This window comes from Apostichopus japonicus, chromosome 2, assembly GCF_037975245.1.
Source record: "Apostichopus japonicus isolate 1M-3 chromosome 2, ASM3797524v1, whole genome shotgun sequence".
Classification (NCBI taxonomy): Eukaryota; Metazoa; Echinodermata; class Holothuroidea; order Aspidochirotida; family Stichopodidae; genus Apostichopus; species Apostichopus japonicus.
In genome coordinates this window covers 15,172,592-15,194,424 of record NC_092562.1, presented here as the reverse complement: position 1 = coordinate 15,194,424, position 21,833 = coordinate 15,172,592, and the positions used below count along the sequence as shown (strand labels likewise).

Sequence of the window (21,833 nt, the reverse complement as noted above, 5' to 3'; positions counted from 1 at the left end):
GGGGAGGAAGATTTGGGTGGAAAGTAACAACCAGGGGCAGCTTGTTGTCGCAATCTCGTCCCTTTTTGTCCTTCACGTCAGGCCAACTTACTTTTACACATTCTATTACACAGGCTCTCTAGTGGATAAGCAGTTTGCTAACAGTTTTATTTTATTTTAAAATGCACATAAAGCAAATGATGTACACGTATACACACAAACAGTTTGCCCCATTATACAGACCCCTGAAGTACCTCTCCTACCTGACCCTACCTGGGGTCCATCAAAAGTCATGAAAACAAATCATTTTAAAGCTTATTTGTATATTTATTATTTATCATTTCAATCAGAAAATATAAGAAAGAAGAAAAATTCTTCAGCTTTACAATCATAGAAATATTGTATAGTCATTTGTTCATATAAATATAGCCGCCATCTTTGTACAGTTATGCATTAAAATTCTAGCATAACCACTGTATGCTTATTCCAAACTACCAACCCATAAAGAGACAAAAACCCAACCAACATCTTTACATTATATAATAGGAGATCTATGTGATGCACAACTCCCCCAAAACAGTTAAGAAAATCTTTCTATTTGGAGATATCACAATCTTATTTATTGTTTTATACACCCAAGGTGGGAAGACTTGGTCAAGTCTAACTATGATATCATCTAGCCTCATGTGCTTCAATACTTTGTTTGTCTTTATTAATTACAATGATTATTATCTAACATATAGAATCTCTTAAACATCACATAACGATGGCATTTCTGGTTTCAGTGTCACAACACAATATATCAATACTTTTCTACGATCAAAATATGAAATTTAAGTTAAGCGATTATTGGCAATTTTTGCTAAAATTTTGGGGCCAATACTGGATGAAATTAAGTGCTCAACAAATGAACAATGAAAAACCTTGCTCTGTTCAATACTGACTAAAAAGGTCCATCCCATGTTGTTATATGCCCCTATGTGACCCTCACTAGTGCACACTAATCCACCACGTTTTAGTACCTCTTTTTCCCATGTTGTCCATTGAATACAATATCTAGTCCCTGGTGAATTGCCTGTCCGTTTTCAAACCCATATTGCTGTTGTTATGTGATGTCTCTCACCAAGTAGCTACAATTGGACATATTGTGAATACATATACTGTATGTTAGGTGTCTGGGTTACACATAAAGGTTGTATACAACGTTTGAGAAAGTTTGACATATTTTAGAACTATTAGCCTGTGGGTAATAAACAGGTTCTTAGTAAGATTCATATAGGTTCTTAGATATAGATTCAATATCTTAAATATAGATTCAATATCAATATCATAAATATATTCAATATCAATACCTTCAATATCAATATCTTAAATATAGATTCAAACAGGTTCTTAGTAGATTCATATAGGCTACACTTACACGTAAAACTTGGTTGCTATGGTGTGAATTATTATAGATTTCGTTTCTTTCATTAGCTATTGAATCATTACTAGCCAGAATAAATACTGTACATAAACATGAAGACGTATTAATTTGACTATTATCTGGCTGTGAATAATTATGTAATGAAAATGCAACCAGCTTTTTCATAAATGGCAGTTCTTAACACAAAGTAATGCTAGGTTTGAAATTGTCTCCATAGCAATACTTTGCACCTTTTTCTCACCCCCACCATTCTGCCCCGCCCCACCCCCTTCCCTTCTTACACCAACATCAGTCTAAGTTCCACTTTGCCTCTAATTAAACTCGTATTATCAAAGATTACTGCAAACTCTGAAGGGTTGAAATAATATTTCCAAAAAGGTAAAAATTAAAAGTTGGGAGGCCAAGAAGAAATATTAGTCTCCTCCTTCCTTCCTTAAGAATAAGTAAAAATTTCAGGTATGAAAGAACCGATATACAAATTCTCTTTCAGAAGGAAAATGCAAAGAACCAAAAAATAGGATGATATTGCAAATGTCTAAGAAATCCACACACTTAAAAGCTATAAACAATAATTTCATTACAAAGATGATACTTTTCGTGGTATCGTCTGGGGGTACTTGAATACTAATTACTTTGACATTTAGCAAATGTGACCTTTTTACAGGGAGACGCTCCTGTTTGTGCAAATGTCAGCTATATTTGTGTGAGGTTTAGGATATAGGATATCTAAACATCAGAAGCAATATATTAATCTATATATATACAGTTTACAGGAGTGTTTCATTTCATCTGTTTTTGCTACATGTGAGACTAGAGTTGACAGAAACAGTCTAACATGATATTTATATTGTACTACATATGAATACTGACCTTGAGCTTTGTAACCTTAAATTCTTTTCGTGAGTAAAATGAGCTCAATTAAATTATAATGGTTACCAACCCCTACACCCCCCCCCCTTTCCAATACCAAAAAAGTAAATTAAAACGAGGGATATTAAGTACAAAGAAAGTCTCGTAAATGGAACTATTTCAGATCTTGCTATATCTGGGTAGAAATTTGTCCACATTTCATTTTAAATATGGAAACTGGATGTTAGATATACACAGATGCAGTCACATGATTCTTAACTATGAATATGTATGCTTTTATTTAAATTGATCAGCTCATACCTGTGCCATTTCTCCACTCAATTCATAGACAATTCCTGATGAATTCACATCCCCATCCCCCTACTCTCCCCACAAGCCTGGATCTCAATTAACATACTTAATAATTATTTAACATACTTAATACTTACTTATATACTTACTATATACTTACTACACTTATATACTTAATATATACTACTTATATACTATATACTACTTATATACTTAATATATATACTTATATACTTAATACTTATTAATAACATACTAACATAATTAATAATAATATTTAATTAACAAAGCTTTCATATTACTAATCAATGATATGCATGGAGATATATATATGCAGTTGATAGGGTCATACATTCAAAAGGATAGAGGTAACTTATCCCTTCAAAAAGACAGCTGGTTGGGACAATTTCTGAATGCTAATACCAATCTATACTGTCTCCCCTATTATGCTTTAAAGCACTCATACTGACAGTACAAACAGTTCCTAACATCTGTCTGACAGAAACAGGATATTTATTTATAGTCAGTACAAATGCCTTCAAGCGGGACGTGAAACAACAAGTCTAGAGAAAACTGTGCCAACTGGTTGCACAAAGGTTAAAACTACGGATAAAGCTCAGAATGTTACATGTTGATACTTCTCAAGCATGAATCGAGTCATTGGACCATATTTACCTTCTTTTTCCTCTCCTTCTCTGCCTTTTTCAAGAAAGACAAGTGTGATGAATGAACCCTTGCAAATTGGAATGACTTACGAATGAGTAATTCTTGCACTTGAATGGTTATTACATGACTGTACTACCAATGATTCATCACGTGGTACGACAACCACTTTCAAGGCCACCTTCCTGAGTGCTCGCCAAACTCTTCTCCTCTCTCTATCTCTCTCTCCGGCCACGAGATGAAGTTTTTTTTGCCTACCACTGACTCATTCTGACAATTTTCTCCCTCTCTCTACTTGGAGCTATTTTGAAAGCCCCAGTCGACTCTGACAGCCTCCATCCATCATACTTGAATCTTAGCCATTTACAATTCAAACCAGAGGGACCGTTTGGGGAATGTGTATGACATTTCAATACAGAGAGGCACTACGAATGTGTGCTGACACTATAGACTATTGTATAACCAACCCTTTCTGGGCCCCCTTGAGATACCATATTCAATCTTACTCAACGAGAATTAAATAAACGTTAAATAAAGCTTGACGATCAGTCAAGGAGGAACCTTGGGACGTTATCAGTCCTTAAGCATCATCTCCTTACGTCACGTAGGTGTTGTTTGCGGCCGTGGAAGGGCATGCTGCTCTGGGCGCTGTGGCTTTGGTTCTCGTGCACGGTCACCTCGTAGTTAGGAGAGTGCACAAAGAGTTCGGACTGAGAGCGCACACGATGATGCTTGCCGTGTCTACCTTTGGAGGACCTCTGCGAAACAAATGATCGATTAAACAAGGTTTATGCCTTTCACAGTCTTCCGTTCAGAGTAAAAATTACACATAAATATCTCAGAGGAAATGGGCTTAACTTGTGACAAAGAGATAGAATTAGGAAGGCCTAGATTTTCTCAGAGAAAAAGTAATGACCATTTTGTCAGGGTATCGTGAGTGTGCACCGTAGAATTAAAGATGACATTTAATTGTTACTATTACTAATGTATATAGATGGAGTGTAATATTTATTTGGGGGTGGGGGGGGGTGGGAAGGGAATATGGATGTATGCAGCATCTATGACGCACAAAACTGGGATAAAGGTAGGGGTGTTTAGGTGGCGGAAAAGGGCACAATTTACATCATGGACACATTAGTTATTTTATGTTCAGCTTCTTATTTTAGGGGAAGGGAGCGGAAACATAGCAAGCTCAAATATGTGGACAGGTTACCAACTTTGGAGGATACTAGGTTCTTTCATTTAAAGAACATTATGGATAAATTTCTAACCAGCAGGCAGCTGCATTTTATCCCCTTGTTGTGACAAACTCGGTTGGCAAACTTTTTCTTCCCTTCTTTCTAAATGAGTTTTTCATATAACCGCTCTTTGGAAAGAGATAAGTTCTCCTCGACGGGCTGAACAAACATAGTTTTAGGGGAAGTGGGCCCTGTGATTACATCTGTGAGGGATAGCCAGGGAAAATTAAGAGACATATCGAAGCTGCGGGGCAAATTTATTGCTAGCTATAATTAAAGGCAGTAAATATACATTCTATTATGAGTTAAAACCTGACAAAATGTTTACTTCTATCAAGCTTTTATAAAACATTGCTCAATTGCTGCAGTTGTTAAGATTTTTCTGGTATGTTTAAACCTTTCTCAGATTGAGGCCAAGTCAATCTTGAATCCCTTTATGGGATAAAATTTAGCTAACCATCGCAAAAGACCATTGGAGGTACAAAAATTATTAGAGGAGAAATCAGAAGTAAAGAGTTGATGCGTTTACGTTGTAAGTTTGCATCAGAAAGATTTGATATCAGCTTTCAAAACCAGAGAGTTAAGTTTACAGATTACTTTCTCTCACCTCCAAATATGCTTGAATTTAGAGTATATTGTTTTTTTTTCTTTCTTCTTTGCATTATCATGACAAGAGATGCTTAAAATGTTTGAGAAAACATGTTAAATGTTGAAAGAAGCTGTATCAACTCTTGGCCTAGACCTACCACACTCATATATATGGATGTACCTAAGCCGTTGCTACTCTGCATATTAGAATTGGGGCTGAATCATCCATTTTGTAATTTATTGTTAAGGATAATTACAGATCATCTAAGACTTATTTGGATGAGGAGAAAAACTTCAGAATTCTTAAACACTGTATTACAATCTTAATTTTAGCTACTTTGGTGGAAAGTAAAATAGGGATGAGAAAGGGAACAGGTTGGATTAAGTCACTGTTATCTTATATTGAGATGAAACATGAAGGAGACCTTAATAATAGGATCATGACAAGACAATCTTCATTACTCCTACAGCTGCCATTTTGAAAGAGAAGAAGCAACTCTATTTTGCGATCGTGGTATTTTAAAGTTATCTGAACGGTTCCCCGGAAAGGTTCATAAGGGAACTCATGATTAAGAAACTTTGAGGATTAATTTGGATTCATTTTTGGAAACCTTTTCTGACTCTAACTGATAACATGGTCCACTGGTGTACCTAGAATAGTTGGCACCCCAGGTGGATCCTTCCTTTGTCACCCCATGTGGGGAATGCCATCCTGGGGGGATGTAATTGGGAAGGGGTGGACCCCCCTTTCCATTGTGAAATATTTGTTTATGTAAGGTGCAAGATATTGACCAATTAAAATTGTCACAGGCTGTACCATTGTGAACTTGACGCAAACAAGTGTGATGTCATAGTTGCACACGAATGTTTTATAGTTACATGTTTTTACTATATAGTTGCATTGGATAGGGTTCCAACTTTACCTAAGTGGATGTGAAGTTAACAATACAAAATGAAGGTAGTGGAATCACACTGAGGAAGATGCATCCAAAATGTTAAGTAGAAAATAGTAAATAAAATTTGAAGAACATAAAAAAAATTGTTTATACTTAATGTGCACGTATCCTGCAAAATGTGTCAGCTTCAAATGATGTTATTTATAGGAATTGAAATCCAATTTTACCAGTATGCTTAGAAATTTATTCCTCTTTTCATCTGTCAAATGTCAATTTTCGTCTGGACTATCCTTCTAATTTAATTTAATTAGATCCAATTAATTCTAATTGGAATATTATTATGGGTTACATGTTCAATATTTACTGTAAAGCATTGTTGCACAGTTTGTCATCTGAGGTGGGGGGGGGGGGGAGGGGATGTTCAAATAATCATCATGTGCTGCTGACAGCATTTCACAAATAACAAGCTATCAAACGAAAGGACTTGTCAGATCCCGAGAGCAGAAATAAAGAGTCCCAGCCATTTTTTTTTCTGCCTCACAATTCTCCCAAGAACAGTACTGTGTTTAACAATGCCGTAACAATGACAGATAGGGATGGAAAGAGAAAAAAATGCCGAATCTTAAAGATCGCTTTCAGATTGCTAAGGAGAACGAGACGGCTTCATAAAATGAAGATGAACACTGCTACCTCACATTCCAAAATGGCTCAAGAGTAACCAAACAAATTTAGTTCTTCAGTTGCCAATATTTTCAAGCAATTTTATCACTACTAATTTCTGTTTCCAACCTCAAATATTATAAGTTGTTCAACTTATAAGTCATTACCTGCATGTGGTGTAATTGAGGTCCAGCTGTAGGCTTGGGCATTATCAGTGATGTCATCTTATAATAATCCAAGAAGGTTTTTCCCAGGTTTCTTCCAAGTTTCATATCTTTTTTCATTAATTCTGTCAAGGGTTCATATACAAAAAACATAACTACAGCCATAGAAACAACAGCAGAGATGATGCACAAGAAACTTCACAATATTCCATCTGCAGAAATCATGAAACGTACCTAAATCTGGTCGATTGCATAAACAGAGAATATGACCTCTTGAATTTATTTAAAAGAACATCCTAACGTCTGATAGAAGTTGATGAAGGATACATTCCAATTTAAGGTCAACAAAACAGAGCCTGCACGGTAATGAGAAACTGTTTGCAATTGTACTTAATTGATGCACCCTGAACCCAGTGCCAACAACAGAATAAGACCGACCATGTGATATTAATGATAATGTGTCTAGTGCAGTATCACAGATTGAGAGTTTACATATAACAAGCATAAAGACATGAAAAAATTATTCTGATCCTATCTCCTCTCCCAACCCTATCCTCCTCAACTAAATACTCCTCCCAACTACATCCTATTCCCCAACCCTACCCCAGGCCATCCCTTAAGCCCCAACTCCACCCCCCTATACATCCATTCCCCATCCCTATTTTCCATCGGTGTTATTAATGAGGATACCTATCCTCCTCAACTAAATACTCCTCCCAACTACATCCTATGTCCCCAACCCTACGCCAGGCCATCCCTTAAGCCCCAACTCCACCCCCCTATACATCCATTCCCCATCCCTATTTTCCATCGGTGTTATTAATGAGGATACCTATCCTCCTCAACTAAATACTCCTCCCAACTACATCCTATGTCCCCAACCCTACCCCAGGCCATCCCTTAAGCCCCAACTCCACCCCCCTATACATCCATTCCCCATCCCTATTTTCCATCGGTGTTATTAATGAGGATACCTATCCTCCTCAACTAAATACTCCTCCCAACTACATCCTATTCCCCAACCCTACCCCAGGCCATCCCTTAAGCCCCAACTCCAACCCCCTATACATCCATTCCCCCCTCCCTATTTTCCATCAGTGTTATTAATGAGGATACAGGAATCTTCATCGTAAGGTATGATAGTACTGGATGAGTTTGGCTGGTAACAATAGAAGGAGACCTCTAGTGTATAGCACATGGTGGTTTCCTCCAGCAATCCTCCAAGGTACCTCCTTCCAGTACCTGCTTTCAAAGCATCCTTATTGAAGGAGGTATTTCCCTGTATTAAATGAGGAGAAGACAATCAGAGTATTATCAGACGCTACAAAACATTTACCGTCTAGATGTTCTTCATTCATGAGCTACGTTTGATTAATACATAACTGTTTTTTTAACTCTTGACCATATTACCCCCCTCCCTGTCCCCTCAAATAAATATAAATACACCCACAGCTTGCTTCCCTGTTTGGAGATAGATGTTTTGTTCTTTAATACTCGAGAAGCCGGTGAAATGTTTTGTAAATGCTTAGAATAATATTCTTTGTTACTGCACAAACTTATTGGAAAGAAGGAAAGGCTGTCATGGCCTGGGGTGGGCTCTAGGTTGATAGGTTCCCCTCCCTTGCGTGTGTGTTTGGGGGGGGGTAATTTTGAAGGATAACTACAAGAAAATAGTAACAAAATTGTAATAGGCCTTGTTAGAAGAATGGTTGAATGGGCTCAACATTGTAGTAGAGAGAAGGCCAAATCACTGTCTGGAAAGACTTTTCACTGTATTTTATCACAACCCTGTCTAAAAATCCTGATACGTTTTAACATGCCAGCCGAACACTCACATATGATGGAGAACTCATGACATGTCTAAACTTGGAAATACAGGCATATGGTGAACCTATCACAAGATGCAAATAAAGGCACTAAATTAATTAGCATAATCACTTTTCAGCCAATCATAAAACATTTTCAATATGATATATTTAACAAAGTAGGTATTAAGTTCAGTAGGTGTGGCCTATAAGTACTGGAAATATGCTGTGAGAACTAATTTTGACATTTGTTTCAGAAAGACTCATATTTCTTGACACTTTTTGTGAAAACAATTTACATTCTGTCCTGAAATTTTTTGGCAGACAGAAAATATCAAATTTTGTAATATGATAGCTTCAAACATCTGATCGTGTATGACAGTCATTGTAAATTTATTGTCTTAATGTCGTTCTAATAAACCTCTCAAGCTAACTTTGTCCTCTAGTTTGGACATGAGAAAAATAACTATTCAGTAAAGTGTTCAATAATTGATTATATCTCTCACATTATAGAAAGAAAAAATAGAAGAAAATAGAAAAGGAGCTAAACAACTAAACGAGACAGTTCAGTAATTTGCATCTTAACTGATGGATTCATAAAAAAAACTCATTTTCTGCCAAGACATTTAAACACAAACAAAACATTGCCATATGTTGATTTTTCTCCTTAGGGGACAAGTTGAAAAGGATATGTGGATTCATATGAGGAGGAAAACATTATGAAATTTGCACCAATAGTGTAACGAATAATACAATCGAAGGAAGGGAACACTGTGTTTTTCATTTATGTATTCTAAATATCTGTCAACTGGCTGTTGTAGTTATTCTCCTGTCTATTCCTTGAGTCAAATGATGAATAGAGGTTTTTTAAAAGCTAAAAAAAAAACCTTTGGATGTCTACATCGCCACATCTTTAAAACAACTACTTTGCATTTCACAAATTAAACTGCTTTCCTCCGAGACTGAGATTATCGCATCTCACGACCAATGTTTTAAATTCTCACCGCATCCGATCAGTTTAATTGAACAATGCTCTCTTCACTGTGTATCGACTTTCTTCGTTTTTATTGGCTGAAATAGCACAATTAACACCAAGAATTAATTGTCATGGTAACAGCTTCAGCACTGATCCTTTAAAACAAGTTAAAATCTAGACTAGGTACAACAGACACAACTAAAGATAAAACAAAACAACAGATTATCTGGTGCCGTCAGCTAGTACTTGGTCTAAAAACACTAATCTCTTAATATTATTAATCACTTTCTAAACATCATCTCTGACAACAAAGTTGAGTGTTAGCTCAGTGGTTAACGCCGGTGTCTTCCAATCATAAGGTCCCGGTTTGAGTCACTGTCAGATTAATGTATGTCGTCCAGTTACAGAGTTGTTGACAATTGACAATTCATAATCATGGACGTTAAATATGAATCTAAGAGACTGACTTCGGTCAGCCTGCGGCTTTGATATGCCAATGATGGCTTCTTCGCAAGTTTCTGCTTGCAGGAGAATCTAAAACACATACATACATACGCGCATACACGCATACGTACACCCATACATACAATGAACAACAAGCTATTATGATAGAACATTTTGTTCAATGGTATTTAGCAAAGACAATAAGGTAGAAACACAACCAGTAGTGCTAAATATGTTCACAGTTTGTTTAGGAAGGATTCTTGATCTCGGTAAGTACTCTACCATGGTATAGCAAAGGATTAATTACACAAAATATTGTGACATAGTTTACTGAGACTCTTTGAAATCTGTAACAAGTTTTGCAAACGTATTAACCAGTTTCATAATGTAATGCCAGCCGCAATATTCCCAGAGAACACAACATTGTCATGGTAACCAAGTCAGGAGATGTCAATTCATCTACCTTAGACATCCCAGTATAAGTACATATGATATGTTCAAGGGTCTGGTTTGAAATGACTTTTGTCATTTTCAGCATGCACATACAGGCTGTGGCAAGAGCCAGATCGGGCCCTAGGAAAACTTTCCTTTAGTATGTGAATATTAGAGAACATTATTTTAATCCATTTTCCCCAGTCCCCCCCCCCCCCCCAACTTCTACCCTCTCACCAGGACTGTGCACATATAGTTCCTATGTACAATACTTTGATAAGGATGACACCAAGCCCATTCTCTGATGTGAATACCTCTGTCATGATTGTTAGTATCTCTCCTGTAGATTTCTACAAACCTTATCATTGTTTTACTTCCTCAGCCTGACTAAACATTAACTAAGGAATATCTTAGTTAAAAGCATAATTCTTTTTTTTTCGAACAAAGATTCAACTTCTTCTTCATATCAAACTTATTTTTGGGTTGGGTAGACATAATCTGCTTCATAATAACTTAGTATTTTCAAAAGTGAATGGAAAACTAACTGAGAAATTTATCCCAATTTTTTTGGAAAAGAACAAACAATTTTTGTATGTGTGACTAGAACAAGATATAAGCCAGTGTTGTATCAAACTAAACTGCAGTATAATCCCTAGCATGCATAGGTCTGTGGAAACTGACTAGAACCGCCACAAAGAAAAAGGATAATAAGGGATCAGCAGCAACTAGGGCTCTATAGCTTGGTCCGTAGAGCACAGGGTTCTATAGCCCCGAAGTCACTGTCAAGTTCTACCAAACAAAAATTCATTCAGGTTTATCTTCAAAAGTCACGGAAGAGAAATCAGAGAGAAGTGTGTGTCTGTCATTACCTTTAAATCAGTGAAGATGTTAAAGATCAGATTAAAGCAGCACCCCGGCACAGATGTTACCATGTCATGAGATTATCGGTGCTCACGGCACGGAAGAGAGGTCGTCGCATATCAACGGAAGAAAAGGGGGAAGAGAAATGCTTACCATGGAGAAGTCATCTGCATTAGTGCACATCAGTTTGGGGAAGACAGCCTGTCGTTCGTAGCGTACGGGATCCTCGTAGACGTTACCGAACATGAAGCAGTTCATGAGCGTGGAGTGGGCGTGGATGTCGACATAAAAATCGAGATCAACGTTCTGTTAAATAGAACAGATAAGAAAACTGAGTTGTTGATGTAGGTCACAAGGACACTATAGTTTGGTTGTTGGCAAAGCAAGTCACTTTCCCTAAAAGCCTTAAGGGCTCACTTCAATGTGAAACATGAAGCCAAGCTAGAAGCAATCAGAATTGGACAAGTTATCTAGTTGTGGGTGAAAGATGGAATAATTGCATGTTCTAAGAAATCAGCATGGTTGAGGGGATTGCAGTAGATGTCATGTATTAACCACTTTTTCTGAAAATTATCAGAGAAGTGGAACGAATTGGGGAGGTGGGCGAAGAGAGTATATATGCTGACATGTTGGTGAAAAAAGTGTCAACCACTTTTAAGGAACATCAAAACATACAAAAATTTAGCTTCAAGCTCGGATGTACAGTGTCTTGAGACATGACAGCCATCACTGAACTATTTTAAAACCATGTTGAGAGCCAACAAGTTTCATGCCATGTTTTAAATGAGCACATATAGTGTCATATTGTACACAAGATTTTCACCTCAATGACCTTTGACCTCCACACAGTTCTTGTAATCACAATGAACCACATTTGAGTATGAAGTTCATCTGGGTCGTTGACTTCTAGAGTAATCCTATTTACAAGACTTTTGATGTTTGTTGATCTCCGTTGTGCTTTGACCTCCACAAAAACAATAGGGTTCTTCTACTAAGACAGATCCACACAAGAGGCATGACATACACACACACACGCATACATACACATGATCACAGAGTTTCCTTTTGCCTTTGCCAAGGAATCAGTATTAAGGTTCATTGATATTTAGACTACATTTGAATTTCGAGTAATTCTAGTTTAAACAGAAGTCAAATGCAGAAAAACACTATTTTTCTTTGACTGTGATTTATTTCATCACATACTAGGTTCTCACAATGATATGCACAGTTTAGAGTCACCTTAGTTTCAGTGTTGGATTCACCGCAAAGTCAGGTTTACATACAAGTACACAAATATATGTAACTCTGATACCAGTTATGAACCAAGACCACTGTATCTTTCAAAAGTGGTGGTAGAGACATTTATCCCTGTTACCTATCCTATAAAAGGATATCATTAACCATGTGACAAACTTTAAATGCTGTAGGGTGAGGAAGAGGGGATATTAAAGTTCAACCTTTTATCCTTCTGACACCACAATTTGGCCGTGTTACGTTTATTGTTGTTGTGACTTAAGTAACAGCATCGTTTTGTCTCCTTTTGAAAACAACGTATCACAAGCTGAGCTAATCAGTATGCATATAGCCGGATACTTAAGTGCCATGCCAAAATTCTTTCTTGGTTATTTTCTGAAGTGTTAACTTTTTCAAGTTAAGCTGGTTTAAAACAATAGAAAAAATAGCTCAAGTTCACAAACAGTTCAATACAAAGATGAAAAAGAAGATATTGTGCTGGAGGATAAATTTTGGGATATTATGTAGAACCTCTAACGGGAACGACATTCAAGATCTGAGTGGTCGGTACCATCATCTGGGCTAGTCTACTTGTTTCAAAATGGCGATTCTCTTTCTCGACTGACACGCCTTTCACGAGATCAATGTTTACTACTGAATAATTATTAATGACTTCATCACAGACAGACAAAATCTACATCAGACTATATTAATGTATTTGACTAATTATCTTCATGCTATCGAATGACATTTGGCTATAGTCATTATAGCTATTTAATGTGACCACATTATGCTGAAAGATTTTCGAATTGGCAAATTTAATAGAATGCAAAGAACTTGTAGATCTTTGAGACATTTAACTGGACATTATCGCCAGCATATCACTGTTACCTATAGTTTTTAATTCTTCATCAAAAATTTCGAGCAGTAATCGACCAGAGTGGTTTCCAACTTTGTTAGACAGTTTAGTTGACAGTTATCGGTACATTTGTTTTAGCGACCAAATTATTTTTCAAAATTTTAAAACTCCTAGAATCATTTCAATATAGAATTCTTAGTTTAGATTGTTACAAAAGCTTTCACTGGCCATGAAATACAGTATAGCCATCAGCTCTGACCACACCAAGATTGTCTCTATTTTTTTCATATCATAATTATATGGCTTCACCAACTTCATAAGAAAAAACAAATTATTTCCTCCTAAAGATCAGAATCATGCAAAATCCTTTCAGGGATTTGGACACCAGAAAGATATCATGATTATTCAAATTACCACCAAGTAAATAACTTGATCACAATTGATATACTTTCCAGTAGCACTGCTTGGCCTACTATTTAACAGAATGTGGTATATTGATTCTGAAGAATCAAAAACCTTTGACCAATTTCCTGGTCTTCATTAGAACTTGAAAGGAACAGTTTGCATAAGAATTGACTCTTCAATTTGCAGTAATTGTTGGACCAAAATGTATAAAATATTGTTTCAAACTGTATTCACCACAATTAAAATTAAGACACTGCCCTAATCTGTGTGTGATACAAACAATTAGACTAAGTAGCAAGTGATTAGCCACTCTATTTGCAAATTCTGACAAGTTTGTCGGCCGATACAGTTGATCGTTGTGTCAGCAGTACTTGTCACGTGACAAAATGCCTGCTAAATTTAAATACCAGCCAAACATGAATGTTAAATGATTACTAACAATTAAATTCCGAGCAATGTTAACAAACTTGCAGCCCCAATGGCGTTGATTTCAGATTGTAGCTTGACGCAAGTTAAAACTAAATTATTGTTTAATTCCCGGAAGTCTTAATTCATAAAAAAAGATATATTTTATCTATCACACAAGGTGGTATTTCTGGTTAGCCTTAAAGCTTCTCTCAGCTTTAAAGCATCCTTTTGCATTCCACAATAAACATGCACACACCTTATTGCCCATCATGATGGACTAGACCCTCTCTCTTCCCCCCCCCCCCACTTTTGACAGGTTTCCCTACAATCACATTTATTGTTATTATAAAGAGGTTCTTCATCTCCACAGGAATTAGCCCTTCCAAACAGGACGAGCAGATGCGGCTTAAAATAGCAGCAATGAAAATATGAGTGGCCTCACTGTGGATGACTCTTAAAAAGTCATTTTTTTATTTCTCCAAAATTGATCTTCTTTGAGTCCTTACTGAACAATCCCCCCCCCCCCCCCGGAAAATACTGACTACTTTTTCACAGGAAATAATCTCACAAGTCATAAGTATGTTTTATAGCAATGATGCTTTACATTAACACCCTGTCATACAATCGACCAATGGGGCATTAGAACATTTAAGCAGTAAGAAATGCATAAGGTTTATTGAAAATCTGAACCTGATCATTAAATTAATCGCCATTTCTGTCTGAATTTAAATTTCCTCCCTCACCTTCGATATTACCAATGAATCATTGCTGTATTGTTACTGGCCAAGTGAGCATATTGCTCGAGCAAGATTTCTATGAAGAAATTGAATTATGAGCAAACAACGCTCCTTTCTAGCAGGTGGTCTACAGAGTTTGAGGAAATTTGTCTTATGTGCATTCTGTATAAATCAGAATACAAATGTTTGAAAGTTTTGCAAAAGGACACATGACAATCACATTTTTGTTTGAAATATCATCTCAACACAGAGCATATTTTAAATTACACATTTTGTTATTTTCAACAGATGGGCCACTTTGTGAATAACCAAAAGTGCATTTTAATTACAAACTTGCCAAGAAAGGGACACACGTAATTTATTAGGATTTTGAACACAACAGCACTTTTTAATTCCAAAAATAATATATAAATAGTACTTTTTACAACCAAAAGGGGGTACTTCTATTATGTGGGGTTTTCCACAACAGTGGTGGGGGACCTTGACCCCCTTTGTACCCCTCTCCTGCCCCTGCTTTTACTCTCCCAAATATATACTCTTAGTTGGAGATATGTATCTGATTTTTGATCGCACATGCACTCTGTGTTTACCTTGACAATGTCCGTTTAGCAATCATATTTAAGCAAGTATCTAATACATGTATATAAAACCTGTTGAACATAGTCTTTGATATTAACAAGAACAAGTCAATAAATGCAATGGTTAATAAAGATTCAGCCAGGCAAAACCTAAAACGGGCAAATACAAACAAGATTCTCTCTGACAATCGTTCTTAGTAAGGGTATAAAACTCTATTAAAACACAGATATAGGATTACATGAGTCTGTCCCATAAAGTGCTCAAGATGAACCAAACCACATAGCTAAATGACAATGTTTCTCGCTGTGAATTTGCTTTTTTCTCTCTTTCTTTCTTCTTTTTGTTTTGTACTTTGCATGTTGACTCATCATTTGTTTTTCCAGGTTCTTCAGCTTTTTACAATAATCTTCGTCAGCTGAGTAACTAAATGCCCTCCGGGGGCATTTGCATTTTCTGAAAATGTTCTCAAGTTAAGGAGACAGATGTTATCTTAATGCCGTCTTAGAGTAGATGGTTAAAATGCATTTGACGGATTCGGCTTTTGAATAATTTTTTTCGCTTGAAATGATCAAACTTTTCTTTTTTTTGCTCAAAAAGGTGGGAATCATAAAAAAGACATGTAAAGCTGGAAACCGAGAAGGGATTATAAAACAGCCAAAACATTCATCGGAGAGAAAACCAGGGTATCATCGAGAAATGTAAAGAGACTTAGGAGACGCAAATGAGTCACTGAATATGCGTGGAACTGGAAACATCACAGCTTTATGCTCAATTAATATGAAGGTCATCGCACATGCTCAAACAAACACACAAGTTTAAAAATTAGCTGAGTCATATGCCAAGCACTTGTGGCAGATGACAAGAAGCTCGGCAGAGTTTACAAGAGACGAGAGAGACAGTAGAACAAGTGAGATGCGTCAGAAACCGGATGCTGCGATGATCCATCGGTGACGATTTAAAACCAGTTTAAGAGCTCGTGGCCTAACGCAGGAAGACAAACTAAAATACAAGGAGCTAAATAGGTGGGAGTAACGAAAAATAACAGAGGCAGGGGAATAACTTACAGAGCAATTAAAGTACGTTATCGGGGAGAATTTGAGACAAGATGAAACGTCTCTTTCATAAAATGTGACGACTCAGATGGGATCTATTCAGGTCAAGATATTAAAGGTGAAAGCAATTCCATCAAATTCTTCGAGCCGCTCTTTGGTTTCGACTTTTATCATGTTGGTTTATGCTCCTTTGTCGCATTCAATAGAAATATCTCAGAATCAATACTGCTTTATTTGATTTTTTAGTCCTGTTCCTTTAAAAATAAGAAAAGTTAAGGAGGAAACAACAGGAAAATTTGAACAAGTTTTGGTTTTGCTTTTGCATACGATTTACTGTACTATGATAGTTGTAGAATTCCATAAAACAGACTGTTCACCAATTTCCCAGAAGTTCTATATTACCAAACCTACCCTAGACGTCTACCTTCAAGATTTCAAACTTTGGTCAAACTATGAAGCCATTCCTCTGTACTTTCTTATGGACCAAATGTTAATTTAGCCAGTAATCACTGATTTCAGCTTGGACTCTCTGAAAAAATTCAACATTCATCAATAAGAAAACTGGACATGAAAAAAAAATGATTTCAAGCAATTTCTTTAATACCATACTAGAATGGTAGGAGGAAAACACAGAGTATGGATCAAGGTTTGAATTGAAACGAATTAAAACTAACAATTTGATCTCGATGTTTCCAATATTTATGCACAGATGCAACAATTGTTTAACAGTTGAATACTCCTTTAAGAAGATGAGGCATTTAGACAAATAATGCCTGCACGCGAGCATTCTCATCTGAAAAGACACCAGAAAAGAGGCAGAAAAAGAAAGAAAGGAGAAGAAAATTCCATTATTTACCATAAATCTGAACCATGCTTGAATGTTTCACAAGTATTTAAGCTTTCCCTCCATCTCCCCTTGGCAATTCTCCGAGGTAGATTCCTTAGTCGACGGTTTCGAGTTGGGTAACGTGAGAAATAGTAACGATTTAATTCAACAAACATTCTCTCTCGAGTAGAAGAGGAGGATGATTCATTGTGTATATTTCTAACTTTCATTTTTTTACTGTTATAAATAAAAATGTTTATAAAAAACCAGAGCCAAAGAAGAATGAAAAGAAACTGGTATCTTGACAGCACCCTTTCATGAATGACTCATGCTAGATTCTCATTTGAGAATGCTAGGGGGATCCACTTTTGCGAGGGCATTTACCGCAGTCATGTTTTCATTTGCACTCATGCCTAATTACCAAATTACACATACTGGCAGATATAGGCAGCCGGGAGAAAATAAAATATTGTGGATTTCATGTTTTGTAAAAAGTGTTAGCTTTCTTTATGTGTCAATATACTTTTAAAGTTGTTCGAGTGAAAATTATTTACAAATTGTGTGTCAGATAGAGAAAGCTTTCGGCATGATAATTCTCTAGCGACGTCAATACTCCATTTGTCTTTCTGCCAAGTGCAAAATAAATTCAAAAACCTGAATTAATTTACTTTTGTATTATTTGTACAGAGCATACTTAAAATTTGTTTCATAGGAGAAGCAATATTAAAGAATAAAGGGGTTTTCAATAACAGTTTATTTCATTATTATTCCAAAAACAAAATAATCAAATCGTTTTAAAATTTTCATAAATTTTGGAAACCTTTTTTAGAAATACTATCGCAGACACCATCTTGTTGTCTGCCAGACCAGTTTTATAAACCAGAAATGGCAACTAGGATGCTCTACATCTATGCCCTATATACATATCTGTGGTGGTAAAAAGCTTAATACCTGATCTCCATCCATATCTAAGAGAAGCTGCTTGCAGGCATGGAGTGTCGGGTGAGCCCAGGGAGATGGTTCATGCCAGTGGCGATTCAAGTCAAAACCCATCAGGGAACATCTGATTCAAGAAAGATGAGAAAACAATATTCAAAGGTAAATAATGATGTGATATAAAATAAAAAATATCACAATAAAGATAATGAAGACCGATCGATCATACATCAGTAGTTTGACATACAAAACAAAATCAGCAAAAATGATGGTCCTATATGGTCCTTTTAATGGAGGTGGGGACGAACTACAGGTTGAGGAAAGTGACACTACATATGAAACCCACTTTTAATGTCATTGATATTACCCAAAAATGCACACGACCAATTTTGGCTCACTTATATAGATATATATTCTGTCTGTCTGTCTGACTGTCTATCTATCTGTATAATATATAAGGAATATGAATGAATGAATGCATAAAGGAATACATGTATAAAGAATAAATAATAGAATGAATGAATAAATCACTCAATCAATTCATTATTTAATTAATCAACCATTTAATTCTGCTACCTCAGACCACCATTTTCTTTTCGATGACCAAAAGTTTCCTCAAAGTAAAACCTACATATGTAGCTAGGTCATATTATTATGATACTACTACTGACAAGGAATACCATGTTTACATATCTTCTCCTTGCCAAAGTAAACCACTTATTGAAATGCCAAAAGCTGGCATGAAACACTCAAGTCATGGAAGTGATCCATCTTGGCAACTAACTTTCAGACAAAGATAAATACAGAGAAGATCCAAGTATCTAATCACATGATCACTTCACTCTGTAGAGATAAGGTTTGCTGATATTTTTGCTTTTCCTCTGTCTTACAAGATCATGGCAAGTTTTAAATCAGCTTACTATACGTTGGATCATCAATTTACCAAACCTACCAAAGTATAATTACTCTAAATTTCCAAAAATCAATATTAATCAAAGCAATTCATCAAACTAAGATACCTTGTATGATTTTGAAAGGATCAAGTAATTAATGAATTTGTATACATCCTGAAGCATTCTGCTGCCAAGACACTTTCTCGCTTTGATTAGTAAGCTACAGTTATGATGGGATTTTAGTATCTGGTGTAGCATCGCAAACTTCTCAAAATCGACTGAGAATGCTGCTTTAAGATAAGAAACACATTGCCCGGCAGCTCTAAGTGCTTATAACAACTCCTGTCACACTAAAGTGTAGCATATCACACATCAAGAAATGGTCACGTCTCACTGTCACACAGAACAGTAGTACATCACACACAGAAAGTACTTGTGACATTTAATTTTGTGACATATATGTTTAACACATCAAGAAACTGTCACATCTCACTGTCACATAGAACAGTAGTACATCACACACAGAAAGTACTTGTGACATTTATCTTTGTGACATGAAGGTTTAACACATCAAGAAACTGTCTCATGTCACTGTCACATAGAACAGTAGTACATCACACACAGAAAGTACTTGTGACATTTATCTTTGTGACATGAAGGTTTAGCACATCAAGAAACTGTCTCATGTCACTGTCACATAGAACAGTAGTACATCACACATAGAAAGTACTTGTGACATTTATCTTTGTGACATGAAGGTTTAGCACATCAAGAAACTGTCTCATGTCACTGTCACATAGAACAGTAGTACATCACACACAGAAAGTACTTGTGACATTTATCTTTGTGACATGTATGTTTAACACATCAAAAAACTGTCACATCTCACTGTCACATAGAACAGTAGTACATCACACACAGAAAGTACTTGTGACATTTATGTTTGTGACATGTATGTTTAACATATCAAGAAAAGTTCACATCTCACTGTCATACAGAACAGTAGTACATCACGCACACAGAAAGTACTTGTGACATTTATCTTTGTGACATGTCTGTTTAACACATCATGAAACTGTCACATCTCACTGCCACACAAAAGAGTAGTACGTCACACACAGAAAGTACTTGTGACATTTATCTTTGTGACATGTCTGTTTAACACATCATGAAACTGTCACATCTCACTGCCACACAAAAGAGTAGTACGTCACACACAGAAAGTACTTGTGACATTTATCTTTGTGACATTTAGGTTGAACACATAAAAAACTGTCACATCTCACTGTCACATAGAACTGTAGTACATCACACACAGAAAGTACTTGTGACATTTATCTTTGTGACATGTATGTTTAACACATCAAGAAACTGTCACATCTCACTGTCACATAGAACAGTAGTACGTCACACACAGAAAAGTACTTGTGACATTTATCTTGTGACATGAAGGTTTAACACATCAAGAAACTGTCACATCTCACTGTCACATAGAACAGTAGTACATCACACACAGAAAGTACTTGTGACATTTATCTTTGTGACATGTATGTTTAACACATCAAGAAACTGTCACATCTCACTGCCACACAAAAGAGTAGTACGTCACACACAGAAAGTACTTGTGACATTTATGTTTGTGACATGTATGTTTAACATATCAAGAAAAGTTCACATCTCACTGTCACACAGAACAGTAGAACATCACACACAGAAAGTACTTGTGACATTTATCTTTGTGACATGAAGGTTTAGCACATCAAGAAACTGTCACATCTCACTGTCATATAGAACAGTAGTACATCACACACAGAAAGTACTTGTGACATTTATCTTTGTGACATGTATGTTCAACACTTCAAGAAACTGTCACATCTCACTGTCACATAGAACAGTAGTACATCACACACAGAAAGTACTTGTGACATTTATCTTGTGACATGAAGGTTGAACACATCAAGAAACTGTCACATCTCACTGTCACATAGAACAGTAGTACATCACACACAGAAAGCACATGTGACCTTTATGTTTGTGACATGTATGTTTAACACTTCAACAAACTGTCACATGTCACCTGCCACACAGAAGTGTACACACACATAGTGTATTTGTGACACATGCTTGTGACAATTATATTTAACACATCACGAAACTCAGTTACATCTCCAGCCACCTTTCTGTAATCATTTACTGCTACAAGTCTTTGACAGATGTTACATAATAGTGCTAGACACTATGTGTGTAAACAACAGTTCATCAAATAGCTCATTGTATAGTTATTAAATGGAAATGTCAGAGTCATTTACTCATGCTCTGCCATTAAGAAATGTTTTAAGAAAGGAACATAAACAATGATGGTGTTTAAATTTTGATTTTTCATTTGCGCTTCATCCCAGCGAATGGGCCTATATATCACACATAAGTACCAAAGAGGAATTGTTTAGACTTTTGCAGCAGTGGAGAATGCATATTATAGGGCTATATAAAGTTAGGTACCTTTAAATGTGAATGTTATTTTAAAACTTGTTGCATTATTTGATGTGTTTGTATCAAATTTACTAATCATTTATTCAATGCGTTGTGAGTTCAGATGGCTTCGGTTATGTCAT

General features: G+C 36.1%; 1 protein-coding gene across 2 annotated transcripts in view; it reads right to left on the bottom strand.

Annotated features, from left to right (window-relative positions):
• Window positions 1–282: 282 nt before the first annotated feature.
• LOC139979473 (cytosolic carboxypeptidase 6-like) overlaps window positions 283–21,833 on the bottom strand; it is an 82,490-nt gene continuing 60,939 nt past the window's right edge. For both annotated transcript variants that reach the window (XM_071990316.1, XM_071990307.1), the window contains exons 9-13: window positions 18,344–18,455; window positions 11,447–11,599; window positions 7,892–8,054; window positions 6,779–6,885; window positions 283–3,987 (exon numbers count right to left, since the gene is read on the bottom strand). In XM_071990316.1, coding sequence (XP_071846417.1) covers window positions 3,817–3,987; window positions 6,779–6,885; window positions 7,892–8,054; window positions 11,447–11,599; window positions 18,344–18,455 — 706 coding nt within the window. In that variant the 3' untranslated portion in view covers window positions 283–3,816. The remainder of the gene's footprint in view (window positions 3,988–6,778; window positions 6,886–7,891; window positions 8,055–11,446; window positions 11,600–18,343; window positions 18,456–21,833) is intronic.